Genomic DNA, 13,523 nt, shown 5'->3' on the forward strand with positions numbered 1-13,523 from the left:
TGGGGCCCTTGACCCATCGTCCTGGCCTCCCTGACTTCTTCCCTCTGCGCCCCAGCCGCTTCCCCTGCGCCCGGGTCCCCAGGGTGCGCGGCCACGTGCCGGGCCGGGCGAGGGGCTGCGCTCCGGGCGGCTTAGGACGGCGCAGCCTCGGGGACCAGGCGCAGAGCCGACAGGGCGACGCGGGTCTGGGCAGGTGGCGGAGGGGCGGCGCCGGCGGGTGGGCGGAGGCCGGGGCGCCCCAGCCCCCCGCGCCGGCCGTGACGTCAGAGCCGGACCCGGTAAACTGAGCGGCGGCGGCCGGGCGCTGGGGTGGAGACTGCCGCCCGGAGCCGCCTGGACGGACGGAGCCCACAGCGGCCAGGGCCGGCAGCGCAGGCGACCCCGAGGTAACGCCGGCCCCGCTCCCTGCCCGCAGGGCCCGGCGCTGGGGGTGAGGGGGGTCCGGCGGGGAGCAGGGGCAGCCCCCCGAGGCGCTGCGCGCGGGGCTCCTGGGCGGCCCGGGAAAGCGGGGGCGCGGGGCGCTCTCCGAGCGCGCAGTCGGAGAAGTGGGACCCTCGGGGCGGTGGGGAGCGGGGTAGCACCCTGCAGACCCAGGTTCGGGCCCCGGCGGCGCTCGGGGCGTGGGGAACGGGGAGCGCAGGTGCTCGTGAGGACGCACTCCCGGCAGGTGAGCCGCGGGTGGGCGCCCGGGACCGTCCCGCGCCGCCCGTGCGCGCGGCTCCCTCGCCGCCCCTTTGGCCCGGTAAGTCTGAGCACTGGGGTGGGGGACCCCCGGCCCACCACGGCCCCTGACCGCGCGCCGCGCCCGCAGCCGAGCCCCGGAGCCGGAGCCATGGCCCTGAGCGAGTTGGCGCCGCTCCGCTGGCTGCGGGAGAGCCGCCACTCGCCGAAGCTCATCCTGTTCATCGTGTACCTCGCGCTGCTGCTGGACAACATGCTGCTCACCGTCGTGAGTACGTACGGACCCGGCGTCCGCCTCCCCGGGCACCGCTTCCCCGGGCGCCCCATTTAGACGAGCGCGGTCCGGGGAAGTTGGAGAACACGCTTTGCCAAAATACATCCCCCAAGACTGCCGCTCCTGGGCTAATAGGAGCCGCGTTTGTGGCTTCGTTTTGCTGGTGGTCAGGTCAAAAAAATGTGACATCCGATAAGATCCAGAGCGTGTGTTTCCTCCTGATAATTTCCTGCTTCCCCCTGCCCACTTTCACAGTGATGAAAAAGATTTCAAGGACTAGCAATTCCCGGGGTTCAAAATAATTTTGTAATAATTATTATGCTCCCCGAAAAGGCGGGTTAATAATTTGGTGTAACATCCACAGGAACAAGTCAACATCCCTCCCTCCAAAAAAGGGAATCGACATTTAAATATATTGTATCAGTGAATGACTTGAGATGGAAACATTTCGCGACCATTTCAAGAGCAATTTGAACAGTGTTGGTTTTAGCCTTTTTCCTATAATGGAGTTTTGAAAAACTAAATAATTGAAATCCAGGTCTCTTAATTAAACCCATTAACAGCAAAGCATTTGCCATGTTTTTCCTTAAAAATATCCAAATTTTTAATGAATAAAAAAAGATGTTTTATTTGGACCTTAGGTGTGGGTTATTTCCTTTCTCTCCATTTGCAGGTTCCCTCCTGACAGTTTCAGAGCATCATAGTCAGGTTTTCCCCTCAAGGATTATCAGAGTTGTGGGGCTCATCTGAGTTCAGTGACAGGGGCCTCAGTTCTCCTTTGTGTAGAATGCTCTCTTTTTATGCACATGTCCAAAGCTTCTATTACATCAAACAGGTTTTCTTTGCTTTTATGAAAGTCTCAGGAATGTCTTCCAGGTTGTATGAAAAATTGCAGGTTCCCACTCAAGTAATAGAGAGATGAAGTGGGTCTTTTGCAGAATTTCCAAATTATTACTTCCTGCAGGTTTATTTTTTTCTGAGACACATAATGAAATTTAGGTTGCTATTTCCTTGCTTCATTCATTTAAAGGTCTGTCTCAGTCTCGGAGAAGCCCCGATTGACCCCAGGTCAGCACTGACTAGACTTCAGACCACATTCTGCTTTCTTAAAATAGTCCTGTGAAGGAACCCTGTGCTGAGAGACCCCACAAAGGACTAGAATCTCTGGGGCCGGGCAGTTCTGCACAGTTGCTGGCCTGAAAGCAAACAGGCTCGCACACCTGCTGGGGGCTTTGTTCTCTCTAGGGAGCTAAGCAACGTGAAATTGTTCCAGTGTCAGTGTGGGCGCCTGGTGCGGGGTCCCATTCCTGGGGTAGACATACCACCTCTCTGGGCCTTGTTTGGCATTTGATGTGACTGTAGTTTTGCTGGCGTTTGTCCCGGGGGAGGGTTTCAGTGCAATCACAGCCTCGCTGTTCTGCTCGTCTGCAGTCCCCATCATCCCAAGTTACCTGTACAGCATTGAGCATGAGAAAAATACTACAGAGATCCAGACTGCCAAGCCAGTGCTCACAGCCTCCGCCTCAGGCAGCTTCCAGAGCATCTTCTCCTATTATGACAACTCCACCCTGGTCACTGGGAACCACACCAGAGACCTTCAGGAGGGGCTGCTGCATAAGACCACCACCCAGCACACGGTGACCAACACGTCCATGGCGCCTCCCGACTGTCCCAGTCAAGACAAAGACCTCCTGAACGAAAACGTGCAAGTCGGCCTTTTGTTTGCCTCTAAAGCCACCGTCCAGCTCCTCACCAACCCGTTCATAGGACTGTTGACCAACAGGTAGGTTATATTATCTTGGCCAAAGAGTTTTGTATTTATATTGTTCCAAGCTCATTTCCTTCTGCGATTCTGATTCTCATTCCCTGATCAGAATCTGGAGAAGCAGTGGTGGGTGAGCTGGGGAAAAGTCCAGTCTCCTTTCCCTTATGTGTCTGTCCTTAGTTAATCGTGATTTCCTGTTTGTTCGACCTTTTCAGTGCCACCTCTCTTGCTTAAAAAGTAAGAAAATATTAAAAAAACAAAACAAAAACAGAATAAAGAGGCCCTCCCAGAGTGGGAGAACTTTGATTCTGTCAAATACCAGATTTCATAAGTGCCTTCGTCAGTATCGCCCTGGGGCAACAAGAACTCTGTAGCCACCACGGCCATCATCATTGGCTTCTATGTGCCATGCGGCTTTCTCTTCTCTTCCACCCCTGGTCGTGCACTTCCTTGTAGAAAGCCAGGGTGGTTTCTTTAGAGGAGGCGTGGTGACGGCCGGCTCGGGTAGATGATGGGGTGGGGAACGTGGGAAAAGATCATCAGTAGTCCAGCTGCGGTGATGAAACTCCTAGCTGATGCTGAGGTCATGGTAACAGGTAACAGTGTAACATGGTAACAGTGTAACAGTTCTTCCCTCTGCCAGTTACTGAGCTGTGTCCACAGTGGGAAGAGAATTGAAGCTGTTTTCTGGATGATTCAAACTAACTAATGATGCCCCAAATAATGCCTAAACTAGCTTTGTATTAATCTGGATGTTCTGGATTTTTTTGGACCCACATTATTTTGAATAATTGTTCACATCTCCATTGTTGGTGGCCATTCAGCAGGTATTTGTTTTTCTACAGCTGGGGTGACCCAGCTCTGCCTGGTCCGTGGGGGCTCAAAGCACAGGATGGGGGCTTGCATTGGAGGGGAAGAGGCAGCCCCTGAAGGTGTCGGTTGCAGAGAGAGGGAGCTGGTACAGTGCGGGTGATGGGGTGGGCTGCCACGTAAATGGTGTAGCCCCAAAGGCAGAAATGCAAAAAAATGGCAGGGAGGGGAGTGCCCAGAGTCACACTTGTGAGCCAGGCCTGGAAGCGTGAACAAGGCGTAGACTAGAGATGGAAAAGAGGAGGTAGGAGCGGCCAGGGTGAAGTAAGAGGGCAGGGCAGGGCAGGGGGACCGGGCAGGGCTGGCTACAGGAGGCCCAAGTGCTAGGCCGAGAGGGGAGTGGGGTTTTGTTGGGGGGGTACTTGGGAGCCACTAGAGGTTCCAAAGCCAAGTTGAAGAGCCAAGCATCCCTTGTCGGCTGAGAGCAGGGACGTCTTGCCACTCACCAGGGCTTTGGCTTAGGGAAGGGGGAGCTGGACTGGCTACAAATTTGCAGGGCCCTTTGTTCAAATATTATTAAGCATTTCAAGACAGCAGCAACAGAGCATTTAACCAAGCAGAGAGCCCTTCTGAGAGTGGGGCCAGCTCTGGGGGGTGGGGGTCAATGAGTGATGAGGCCTGGGGTGGCGGCGGAGGCTGAGAGGGTACGGCAGATCTGGCCTTCCCCCAGCACAGGCGGCCCTTGGACACACGGAGGTTGCTGGTAACGTACCCGTGGCAAGTCAGAAGGAAGCACATGATAAACTTTACAATTTGATTTTCTGGGCTGAGTAATGCCATTGAATCAATTTTAACAATCCCAAGCCACGTCCAGCCCTCCAGTCTGTGTCAAGCAATACTCGGAAGCTGCTGCATAAAGTACACTGAGCAAATTAACCCAGCGAGGATGCACTGACTGTGAGCCCACCAAGAAGCACCACTATCAAGGTGGCATTTGGCAGTTCCTCTTTCTTCAGGAGGGAAACCAAACAGACCTCAGTAGTTGCACGGCTGTTTCTTTCTTTTTTCAAGACTAAGAGCGCTTCTTAAAACGCACCTGGTATAATTACGGAAAACAGCTCAGGGTTTTGTATTCTGAGAAAGCAAACAGCTCAAATACTATATGGGAAAATTGAGGACATTATTGTAATAATGCCTTGCCAGTCACTTGGGCGTGAACGTTACTAGCTGTACAGTGTAATACTTAGAAACTCGGCTGGAATGACGTGAGTGTCCAGTCTCCCAAATGCAGATAACAAATGAAAAGCTTTTATAAAATCCCATTCTTGGTTTTAATGCTTTGCTTATGCCATGGGGAAAAAGCTTGTTTAAAGCCAGTGAGACCTTTCCCCTATTAAATACTCCAAATTCTTGGACATTGCTGCCACCCAAGGCTCATGTTTGGGGCTCCAAAAAAAAATTGTCTTCCAAGAGAAAACCTAATTTTGTTTCGTGACCTGTGAAATTTAGTCTATTCTGTAGTGAGTAATCCACTTTGGAACTTATCTAGAGCAAAAGTTTCACTGGTTCCCTAACTGGTTCCCCCTGCTACCAAGCAGATTTCAAAAGATTCTTCATCTTCTAGTGCTGCCTTGTTTTTTTTTTTTTTTTTTTTTAACAGTTTTATTTATTTATTTTGTGAGGAAGATCAGCCCTGAGCTAACATCCATGCTAATCCTCCTCTTTTTGCTGAGGAAGACCGGCTCTGAGTTAACATCTATTGCCAATCCTCCTCGTTTTTTTTCCCCAAAGCCCCGATAGATAGTTGTATGTCATAGTTGCACATCCTTCTAGTTGCTGTATGTGGGACGCAGCCTCAGCATGGCCAGAGAAGCGGTGCGTTGGTGCGCGCCCGGGATATGAACCCGGGCCGCCAGTAGTGGAGCGCGAGCACTTAACCGCTAAGCCACGGGGCCGGCCCTAGTGCTGCCTTGTAATGTGGAAATGCAAACAAATTTTAATATTGGTGTCGGCAAAACAATTGAGTGAACTCTGTTCTCTCTCCAAAATGACCATGATTTGTAATTTTTCTAGTATTTTCCAAGCCCAGTAGATATGAATTTGGGGAGTTGCAGCATTTCTGGGTACTCCACGGCTCTGCTCAGAGAAGTGATAAATACATTCCATTTCCCTTTACAGAATCTTCCCTTGTGAGCCATTGCAAATAGTCTTTTGATGTAATTTGTGCCAATCACATCTTCAATTACCAACAAGATGTGTGACTCACGTTTTCAGTGTTGTAAACAAGTGTGTTTAAAACAGCATTTTACAGTTGGTTAATATGTTTCTGATTAAAGAGTAGTTAAAAACATGGAGGATCAGAGCTGGAAGAGACTGTAGCAAAGGCTTTTGGGCCAGTTCTAGCATTTTTATAGACAAGGGGGTTTGCCACTCAGGAGAAAGCGTTTGCCCACACCAGCAGCAGGACTAGAGTCAGGTGTCCAGACTGGCTGTCCAGGTGTCTTCCTCCCTTCCCGTTCTTTCCTGCTCACTGTTGCACAGTTTGTACGTTTAGCTACTAAAAAATAATTAATACAGGTCAAACTCTGCCTTTCTCTCGCCTTCTTGGGCTCTCCCTGGTTGTACCAGGCTGAACAAGTAAAGGCCCAAACAGTGAGTTGTTGATTGCAATTTTTAATCAGTGGGCAGAGAGTTTAGAAAAAAATCAGCCTGGTGTTTTGACCATGGACCCTCCCTCACCTCCCTGGCCCCAGAAAAATAATATCTTTTTCCAGCCCCTGATGTGAGCTGGTCCAGCTTCCCAACATCTCTGCAGTGCTTCTGACAGTGGGGAAAAGAAAGGACCCCTATGTCCCCAAAGATGTGGGGGAGCTACCTAGAGGCAGACTGGTGGGAGCTGCTCCTTTCTAAAGACTCTTGCCGTAAGCGGGACCCACTCTGCGATGAGACACCCCACATCATACGTGTCACTACCCGAACCCCCGTATTAAAACCTGGACACTCATATTCACAGTCCTGATGCTGCTGCGCGAGTGGCTTTTCTGGGTGGGTGATACAAGAGGCAGGCTGCCTGTCTGTAGTTTTAAATATTGGATGAGATCTCATGCCAAACCCTGAAAATAAAAAGTAACAGTTCTTGGGAAGCATTGAAGTGTTCATCTGGCTGCCGATATGATCTGAGTAATTCCTGTTTCACTTGCTCTGCAGGGACCATATTTTTACTGAGAAATATGTGACCAGATAGGGAGCAAAGGACCTTTGATTTTGGCAAATGTAGTGATCACATATTCAATAACACACTTTCCAAAACCTGCGGGTGCCTTGGTCGACTCGATTTCCATCTTTGAGTCTCATGTGACTTATTTTATAATTCCAGTTTATTCATTTTGTGATCGCAGTTGTGGGTAAAAGGGGATAGAAGGATTATACTAGCAATACCTGTTATCATTTGGCCCAGCAAGTGAATTTTAGACATACACACACGTAAGAGGAATGTTCCAGGTGGATAAACAATGTGAAGACTCCTCTACATTTCTGTCTCCTGTAAGTCAGGTTAAGATGGTGGCATCATCGTCTTCACTTGTTTCACATGAGGCTTAAATACTAATCACATCTTTAGAACCAAAAGATAATCCAAATGAAGCGTGTAGCTTGGGAAAGGGTTAACTCTGGGTGCCCCGCTGGCTCCCTCTGCTCTCCCCTTAGCTTGTCATCGTCTCAGTGGTCTGCTTTTTATCAAGCCAGTGTCAGTGGCTTAATTTATTTCCATAGTTACCTAGTATATTTGAAGCCGGTTATTTTTGCTCACAGATCTTAGCTAACATCAGAACGACAAGAAGGAAGCTACAGGGCATGAAATCTCTATGAAATCTACTGTGGTTTTTAATTTTTTTTCTCTAGCTTCAGCCAGTGGGTCTGAAGTGGGCTTTGTAGGAATAAGCAGTGACCTTTTCAGCTTCTCTGTGGACAGGGAAACCAGCTATTCTGGAAAGGGATCTCCTGTCCTAGACGTTGTTAGGATGGTAGGGATCATGTGTCAGTCTTTGCTTCTGAAATCAGAAGCTGGCCGTGAAATTGGGCATTTCTCATGGGAGCAAAGCCCCCTCTTGAGCTGTGTGTCAGAGGACAGGAGTAACGCCCAGGAGAGTAAGGAATCCATGGCTCCCGTAACTCCCCCAACACACATCTAATAGCTGAAAAAGACCTAGGGGCTAAACCTAAGAATTTTGTTTTATTTATGAAATGATTGACAGTAAACTTCCTCGTGTATCCTAGCAAATCTAAAATATCCTTCCATTTACTGATGTTTACTCACCATATCACCTTTCGGGAGCATGTTGAGATGATTGGAAAGGGAGACGCCACCTCGTCTTATCTGGTGATAGTTTGTACCCTACTGGGTCCCACACTCTGTGTCCTTGCTTTTGTCACCACAGCAGAGGGAACCAAGGTCTTAGCAGGCCTGAGCATGGAGCTTGCATTACTCTCTGTGGCAGAGATGAACTAGTTATTAGCATTAGAGACAGAGGATTGATCATCGTTGATGATTTAGGGACATGTGGGGCTTCTCCACTGACCAGATATATACAATGAACATAACTTTTATTGTTTTATACTTTTTCTTAGGGATTTGGTATATGATTTTAAGTCTTATCCTAATTGGATTAACTGCTCCTCGATGCTCTATGGAGGATGACTGTGGGCCAGGGTGACTCACGAGGGGATGATAATGGGATATTTGGTTAAAGGTTTGCCACATCAGATCTAGCTCTGCTTAGCAGTACTTAATTGAGATGGCATGGAATTGGGACAAGAGGCCAACTCAGATGTTTATGACTAATGTCAGTTGAGTTTCTGTCTATTTAGGAGACATTGTGGGGAAGGAGAAAGGGCACTGGCGATCTGCCCATAACTCAGTGACCCTGAGGCATTGGACAACCTTCCTTCTGAGGTGGGTGTTCTGGGGGCCAGAAGAGTTTGAGGGCGGAGATCCAGGAGCTGCCCATGATGCCATCTTTGACTTGGGGCTGAGCTCCCAGGAAAGATGCTGCCAGCACTTTCCACAGGGCAGCTCACCAGCGGCGTGGCCAGTGATGAAAGTGTAGGGCACACATGTCCAGTAATGAGAAGGAGGCAGCTTGAGCTGAGTGGTATCTGAAGCTTCGGATTGGTCTTTATGACCATGGGAGACCCACTCCATCTCTGAACCACAGCATTCTCACCCAAGATGAGGGTTTGGACTGGCCAGCCTTTGAGTTTCCTTTCTGCTTTGCCATTTGGTTATTCCATACATGCTTTATTAAAATCCCAAAGAAATTTAAAAAAATAGCTTGCTGTGTTTTTAAAGAAAACATAGCACCTGGGCTCACTGAAAAGAATCCTCCATGAGTGCACAGCCCTGTGGGTATGGAGCCATCTGGCTTTAAATGAAACTGTGGACCCTCCATTCCACTCACCTTGTGTGAAGCCTGCTCTTGTGACTGTCGTCCCCACCAAAGTATGCGCTAGCAGGACCCAGCATACCTTCGACACTCAAGATATGCCCGTTACTCTGAATTTGGGGCAAGTTACTTAAATTCCCTGAGCTTCAGTGTAGCCATCTGAAAAACAGGGATAAAACCAGCTGCCTCACAGAACTGCCGGGAGGATCACAGGTGACCCTGCGCGCTAGTTCTCTACTTACCGTCTTGGGGGATGCCAGAGCCTACTGGTAAGAAGAAGCCCAGCCCAGCTGTGTCCTGCAGAGTGACCTTGGCCAGTGGCCAGGTTGCAGATTGGGCATAGTATCGCCAGTATTCCAACAGCTGTGACACATATATTGTTTTCCAAGTAGTGTGTTGAAGGGGATGAGAAGCCTGTATTTATTCCAGGGAAGCCACAAGTAATGTCATATGTTCCTTCTTCCCCCAGATGTGCAATAGATGCTGAGAAAAATAAACTGCATTCAAGTTCTCCTGTCGGAGCCTTGTGGGAGTTTCCTTGTTCAGTGTCCAGTAGTGCTGTGTAGGACCCCGTGTTGTATATGGGTTTCTTTTGTCTACATGAATAAACAGCACCGAGCGGTCAGCTCGGGGCTAGTTGGGACAAGAGAAGCTGCTGTTTGATGACCATCTGAACTGCAGTTCAGAACCTGGTGTCTTTCCTGCTTCACCTGGTTGGCTTTGAGCCCCTCTTTGTGAACCACGATCTCATCTCAGGTCACAGTAGGCGAATCTTTGCATGGGCTTATGGGAGGGGGGCTGCCTGGGAATCTGTCATGATTTTGAGTTGCTATTTGTATCTTTGGTGTTTGGTTTCTGGATGAACATAAAGCAGTTAAAAAAAAAACAAAACAGGAGTATTACTAGGAGAACTTTCAGAAAGCTTCTATTTAAAGCCACATATGCCCTTTGACTCCTGGGGAGTGGTAAAGTTTGCAAGGAAAAGCCCTGGACTGGATGGAATGGCCTCAAGTGAAATTAGCCCTAGGATGTTTCACAGGTCACTTTTTTGTACCTCAGTTTCCTCATCTGTAAAATGGGGAGGTGGTTGTCTGCCCTTATCAAATCATTGAGCTGATGGGTTAAGTGCTTGGAGAATTGAGTGTAACCTTTAAATGAAGGTATTGTTATTCTGATTTTTTATTCAAGCCTGAAATAGAAGAAGCCTTCCAGGCTGAGTGACTGGGGCTCAGGACCCTTGGTCCTCACTTGGTTCCCCTCCAGGATCCGGAGGGTCCAGGCTAAAGGGAGATGAGGCCTGGAGATGCTCAGGGCTGTTCTGGATTGACGAAACCTCCTAGAGGGCAATAGCTCAGTCACTGTTGGCCCCTTCTCAGGGCAGGGCGCCAGGGAGCTGCCTTCATCCTCATGCCCCACCATGCATCAGGGGACCAAGCTGTCTGCTTAATTCACAGAAACAGAGGAAATAAGGAAGAGATGGAGGGAGGAAATGAAATTTCTGAAGCACCTTCTAATCGAGTTCCAGGCCCTTTGGTAGCAGTTAACATCCACATCCATTTTATGCTCCAGTTCTGGGAGGTGGGAGGTGATCTCTCCGTGGGGCTGAGGGGACACTTGCCTGGGTTAAGTGGCAGGGCTGGGTGTCCAGGCTGGGGTGAGATACTGGAAGGCCAGGGTCTACCCCCGACCCCCATCGGCCTGGTGGCAGAGCCCTGTATAGATGGTGCTCTACAGAACAACTAGGAAGTTGAATTTTTGCACAGAAGACAAGGCCTGTCTCTCTAGGCTGGCCTCGTTGGGGTCACCATGAAGACAGACTTGAAAATCTTCTTGCTTTAGTGCATTTGTCTCTGCTGCCAGCTGAACCAGTCTATGACCTTTCATCAGAATCATTTGATTGCGATTGTACCTTTGGGGGAGCTCCAGCAAAGACTATAATTAAAGAAACAATAATAAAATAACGGAAACTCGGGCCGTGTGTTTTGGATGTGTTCTGGGTGACTTGCCAATATTGTGCTAACATTTATTGCAGAGAAATTTCTGTTCAGAATGGCAATCCATAAATGTATTCACGTTCCAAGATAGTCAAACACAAAAAGGTCACATAGGAAGCACCAACTGTATGAATTTTTAGAAAAGTTGACCAAGCACTTATCCACCTGATCCCAGAGGGAAAGCAGGAGAGACTCAATATAAAGCCTTAACAAAATACAAAGCAGCCACCAGATTTTCCTTGTGGTTCTGTTTTGCAGAATCGGCTATCCAATTCCAATGTTTGCGGGATTCTGCATCATGTTTATCTCAACAATTAGTAAGTGCCTGATGTTTGTCTTCTGAGTGTGGGTCACCGGGAGGGCTCTCAGGACCACGAGCTAGAAATTGAGAATACAACCTGGAAAGTTTGTGTATTGGCAAAACTGCAGAAAGGAGTCGATAGAGAGAGGTCTTCGTGGAGCAAAAGCACAACGTGGTTAATGTGGAAATGCACCATCAGGTTAAGGGAGGGCTTCAGAAATGCCGCTGCTTGGGATGATTTGGTCGCAGCATCCGCAGCCTGCACTGATGTGCGGTGCTGGCCCTGTCCTCTCCGCAGTGTTTGCCTTCTCCAGCAGCTACGCCTTCCTGCTCATCGCCAGGTCGCTACAGGGCATCGGCTCCTCATGCTCATCTGTAGCTGGTAGGTGGGGAATACTTGAGTAAGTCAGTGCCCTGGGGGGCTTCGGTTGGTCAGAGGGGCCACCAGCACTACCTTGGCTGGCTGGCCCCTTACAGGATTAGCTGGATAATTGAGAGAATCAAGGTATTGGTGGTGGTGGTTGGTGGTGGGTTCTTGGAGGAGGTACCTGCCTCCTTCTTGGATTCTGCTTGGTCTCATATTTTTGTTAATCTGCTGGGTTTGGGAAGATTGCAGGTCTGGGCTGGACAGGGAAGGCGAGTCATAGATTGTTCTTTTGGTGCTCCCAGAGCTTGGCTATCATGATTTCTTTTCCTGTTTAGGGATGGGCATGCTGGCCAGTGTGTACACAGATGACGAAGAGAGAGGCAATGCCATGGGAATTGCCCTGGGAGGCCTGGCCATGGGGGTCTTAGGTGGGTAAGGCCCGCTGTGGAGGTGAACTGGGAGGAGGGGCCTGTCTGGCACTGGACAGCGAGTCCACATTCACTGCCAGACTCCCCGGCTATCCCCTTGTTATTCTCTACTTTCATGGAGCCTTTGAAAAATGGTGAGACCTTCCTGACCTGGGAGAACGTGGGCATCCCCTGCCTCTACCCCCAACTTGCTGGGTGACCTTGGGCAAACAAACCCCAGACCTCTGGGCCCAGATGTAAAACGAAGCCTTGAACAGGATAATTGGCCAAGATCCTTCCTCTCAAACATTCTCTCAGTTAATGATCACACCTGAGGACCTTCCCACCGTCCGAGTCTGCCTCCCCACCTGCCCTGCTGACCTTCCAAACGAGGGCAAGTCTTCCCTGAGAGGAGATCGGGTCCTCTCCCTTCTCTGTTATGTTCCTGGCCTTCATTTGGGAGCCCCAGGTTCCAGTCTGTGCTGGTTTATAAGGAGCGAAGTCCTCGCTGACCCATTTTCCTGTGCTCCTTAAGCAGTGCAGTTCTGTGGCCCGGGTCTTGTTTCTCTCTGATCTTTACTTTTGGGGTGACCCTTCTAGTCTCTTGCCCCTGTCTCAGGTGTAGAACCACTTGGAGGAAGTTGCCAGGGCAACTTAACACTACTGAAGAGGATGTAGGCTGGTCACCCCGAATAGTTTTTGGAACAAAGTAGAGAGAGAAAAACACAAGAAACAAATGGGTGGTTCTAGGGGAGGGGCTCAATCCCGGGCCTGGCACTGGCCCCCCTTTCTCCTCCTTGCAGTGGGCCCCCCCTTTGGGAGTGTGCTCTACGAGTTTGTGGGGAAGACGGCTCCGTTCCTGGTGCTGGCTACCCTGGTGCTCTTGGATGGAGGTGAGTGGGTCCACGTGGGCACCTTGGCCATGGCCTTGGCTGCTGTGACCTTGGCATCCGTGCTGGCAGGTGCTCGGGTCCACACCTTTCTTTTCTCTCGTAGCTATTCAGCTCTTTGTGCTGCAGCCATCCCGGGTACAGCCAGAGGTAAGCCAAGCCGCTGGGAGAGGAGGGGCCTGCGGTGGCCATGTCGACCCTTCTAACCCCTGTTTCTCACTTGGCAGAGTCAGAAGGGGACACCACTAACCACCCTGCTGAAGGACCCGTACATCCTCATTGCCGCAGGTGGGGCTCCCCTCAGTCTTCCGGGTTCTTCTCAGCCAAGGGGTGAATGGCGAGGACCAACGTTCATTTTGCTGCTGGAAATGTTGGGCTGTAGAAAAACATAAAGGGCAAAGAGGTTATATGTCACAAGACATTGTTTGTTTCCATCGTTAATTTCTGACACTCAGCTAAGTTCTTTTGTTGTTTTTCATTTGGAGCAAAGATGTCTGGGTCGTGGAGATGCCCTGCCACGGAGGTTTGCTTTGGGCCAAGCTTGCTCACTGTGTTTGTGTCAAAGGCCATCATTGTTTGGCTTTGAACTTCCA

The 13,523-nt window shown here is 49.9% G+C and overlaps 1 protein-coding gene across 1 annotated transcript in view; it reads left to right on the forward strand.

The window, feature by feature from the left end:
* Positions 1-324: 324 nt before the first annotated feature.
* Positions 325-13,523, forward strand: part of SLC18A2 (solute carrier family 18 member A2) — a 36,567-nt gene continuing 23,368 nt past the window's right edge. Inside the window, exons 1-9 of the mRNA XM_004428114.3 lie at positions 325-386; positions 812-953; positions 2,387-2,738; positions 11,224-11,282; positions 11,565-11,648; positions 11,969-12,061; positions 12,844-12,933; positions 13,037-13,080; positions 13,158-13,218. Coding sequence (XP_004428171.1) covers positions 833-953; positions 2,387-2,738; positions 11,224-11,282; positions 11,565-11,648; positions 11,969-12,061; positions 12,844-12,933; positions 13,037-13,080; positions 13,158-13,218 — 904 coding nt within the window. The 5' untranslated portion in view covers positions 325-386; positions 812-832. The remainder of the gene's footprint in view (positions 387-811; positions 954-2,386; positions 2,739-11,223; positions 11,283-11,564; positions 11,649-11,968; positions 12,062-12,843; positions 12,934-13,036; positions 13,081-13,157; positions 13,219-13,523) is intronic.

This window comes from Ceratotherium simum, chromosome 6 (assembly GCF_057802395.1).
Source record: "Ceratotherium simum simum isolate JZ-2026a chromosome 6, ASM5780239v1, whole genome shotgun sequence".
Lineage (NCBI taxonomy): Eukaryota > Metazoa > Chordata > Mammalia > Perissodactyla > Rhinocerotidae > Ceratotherium > Ceratotherium simum.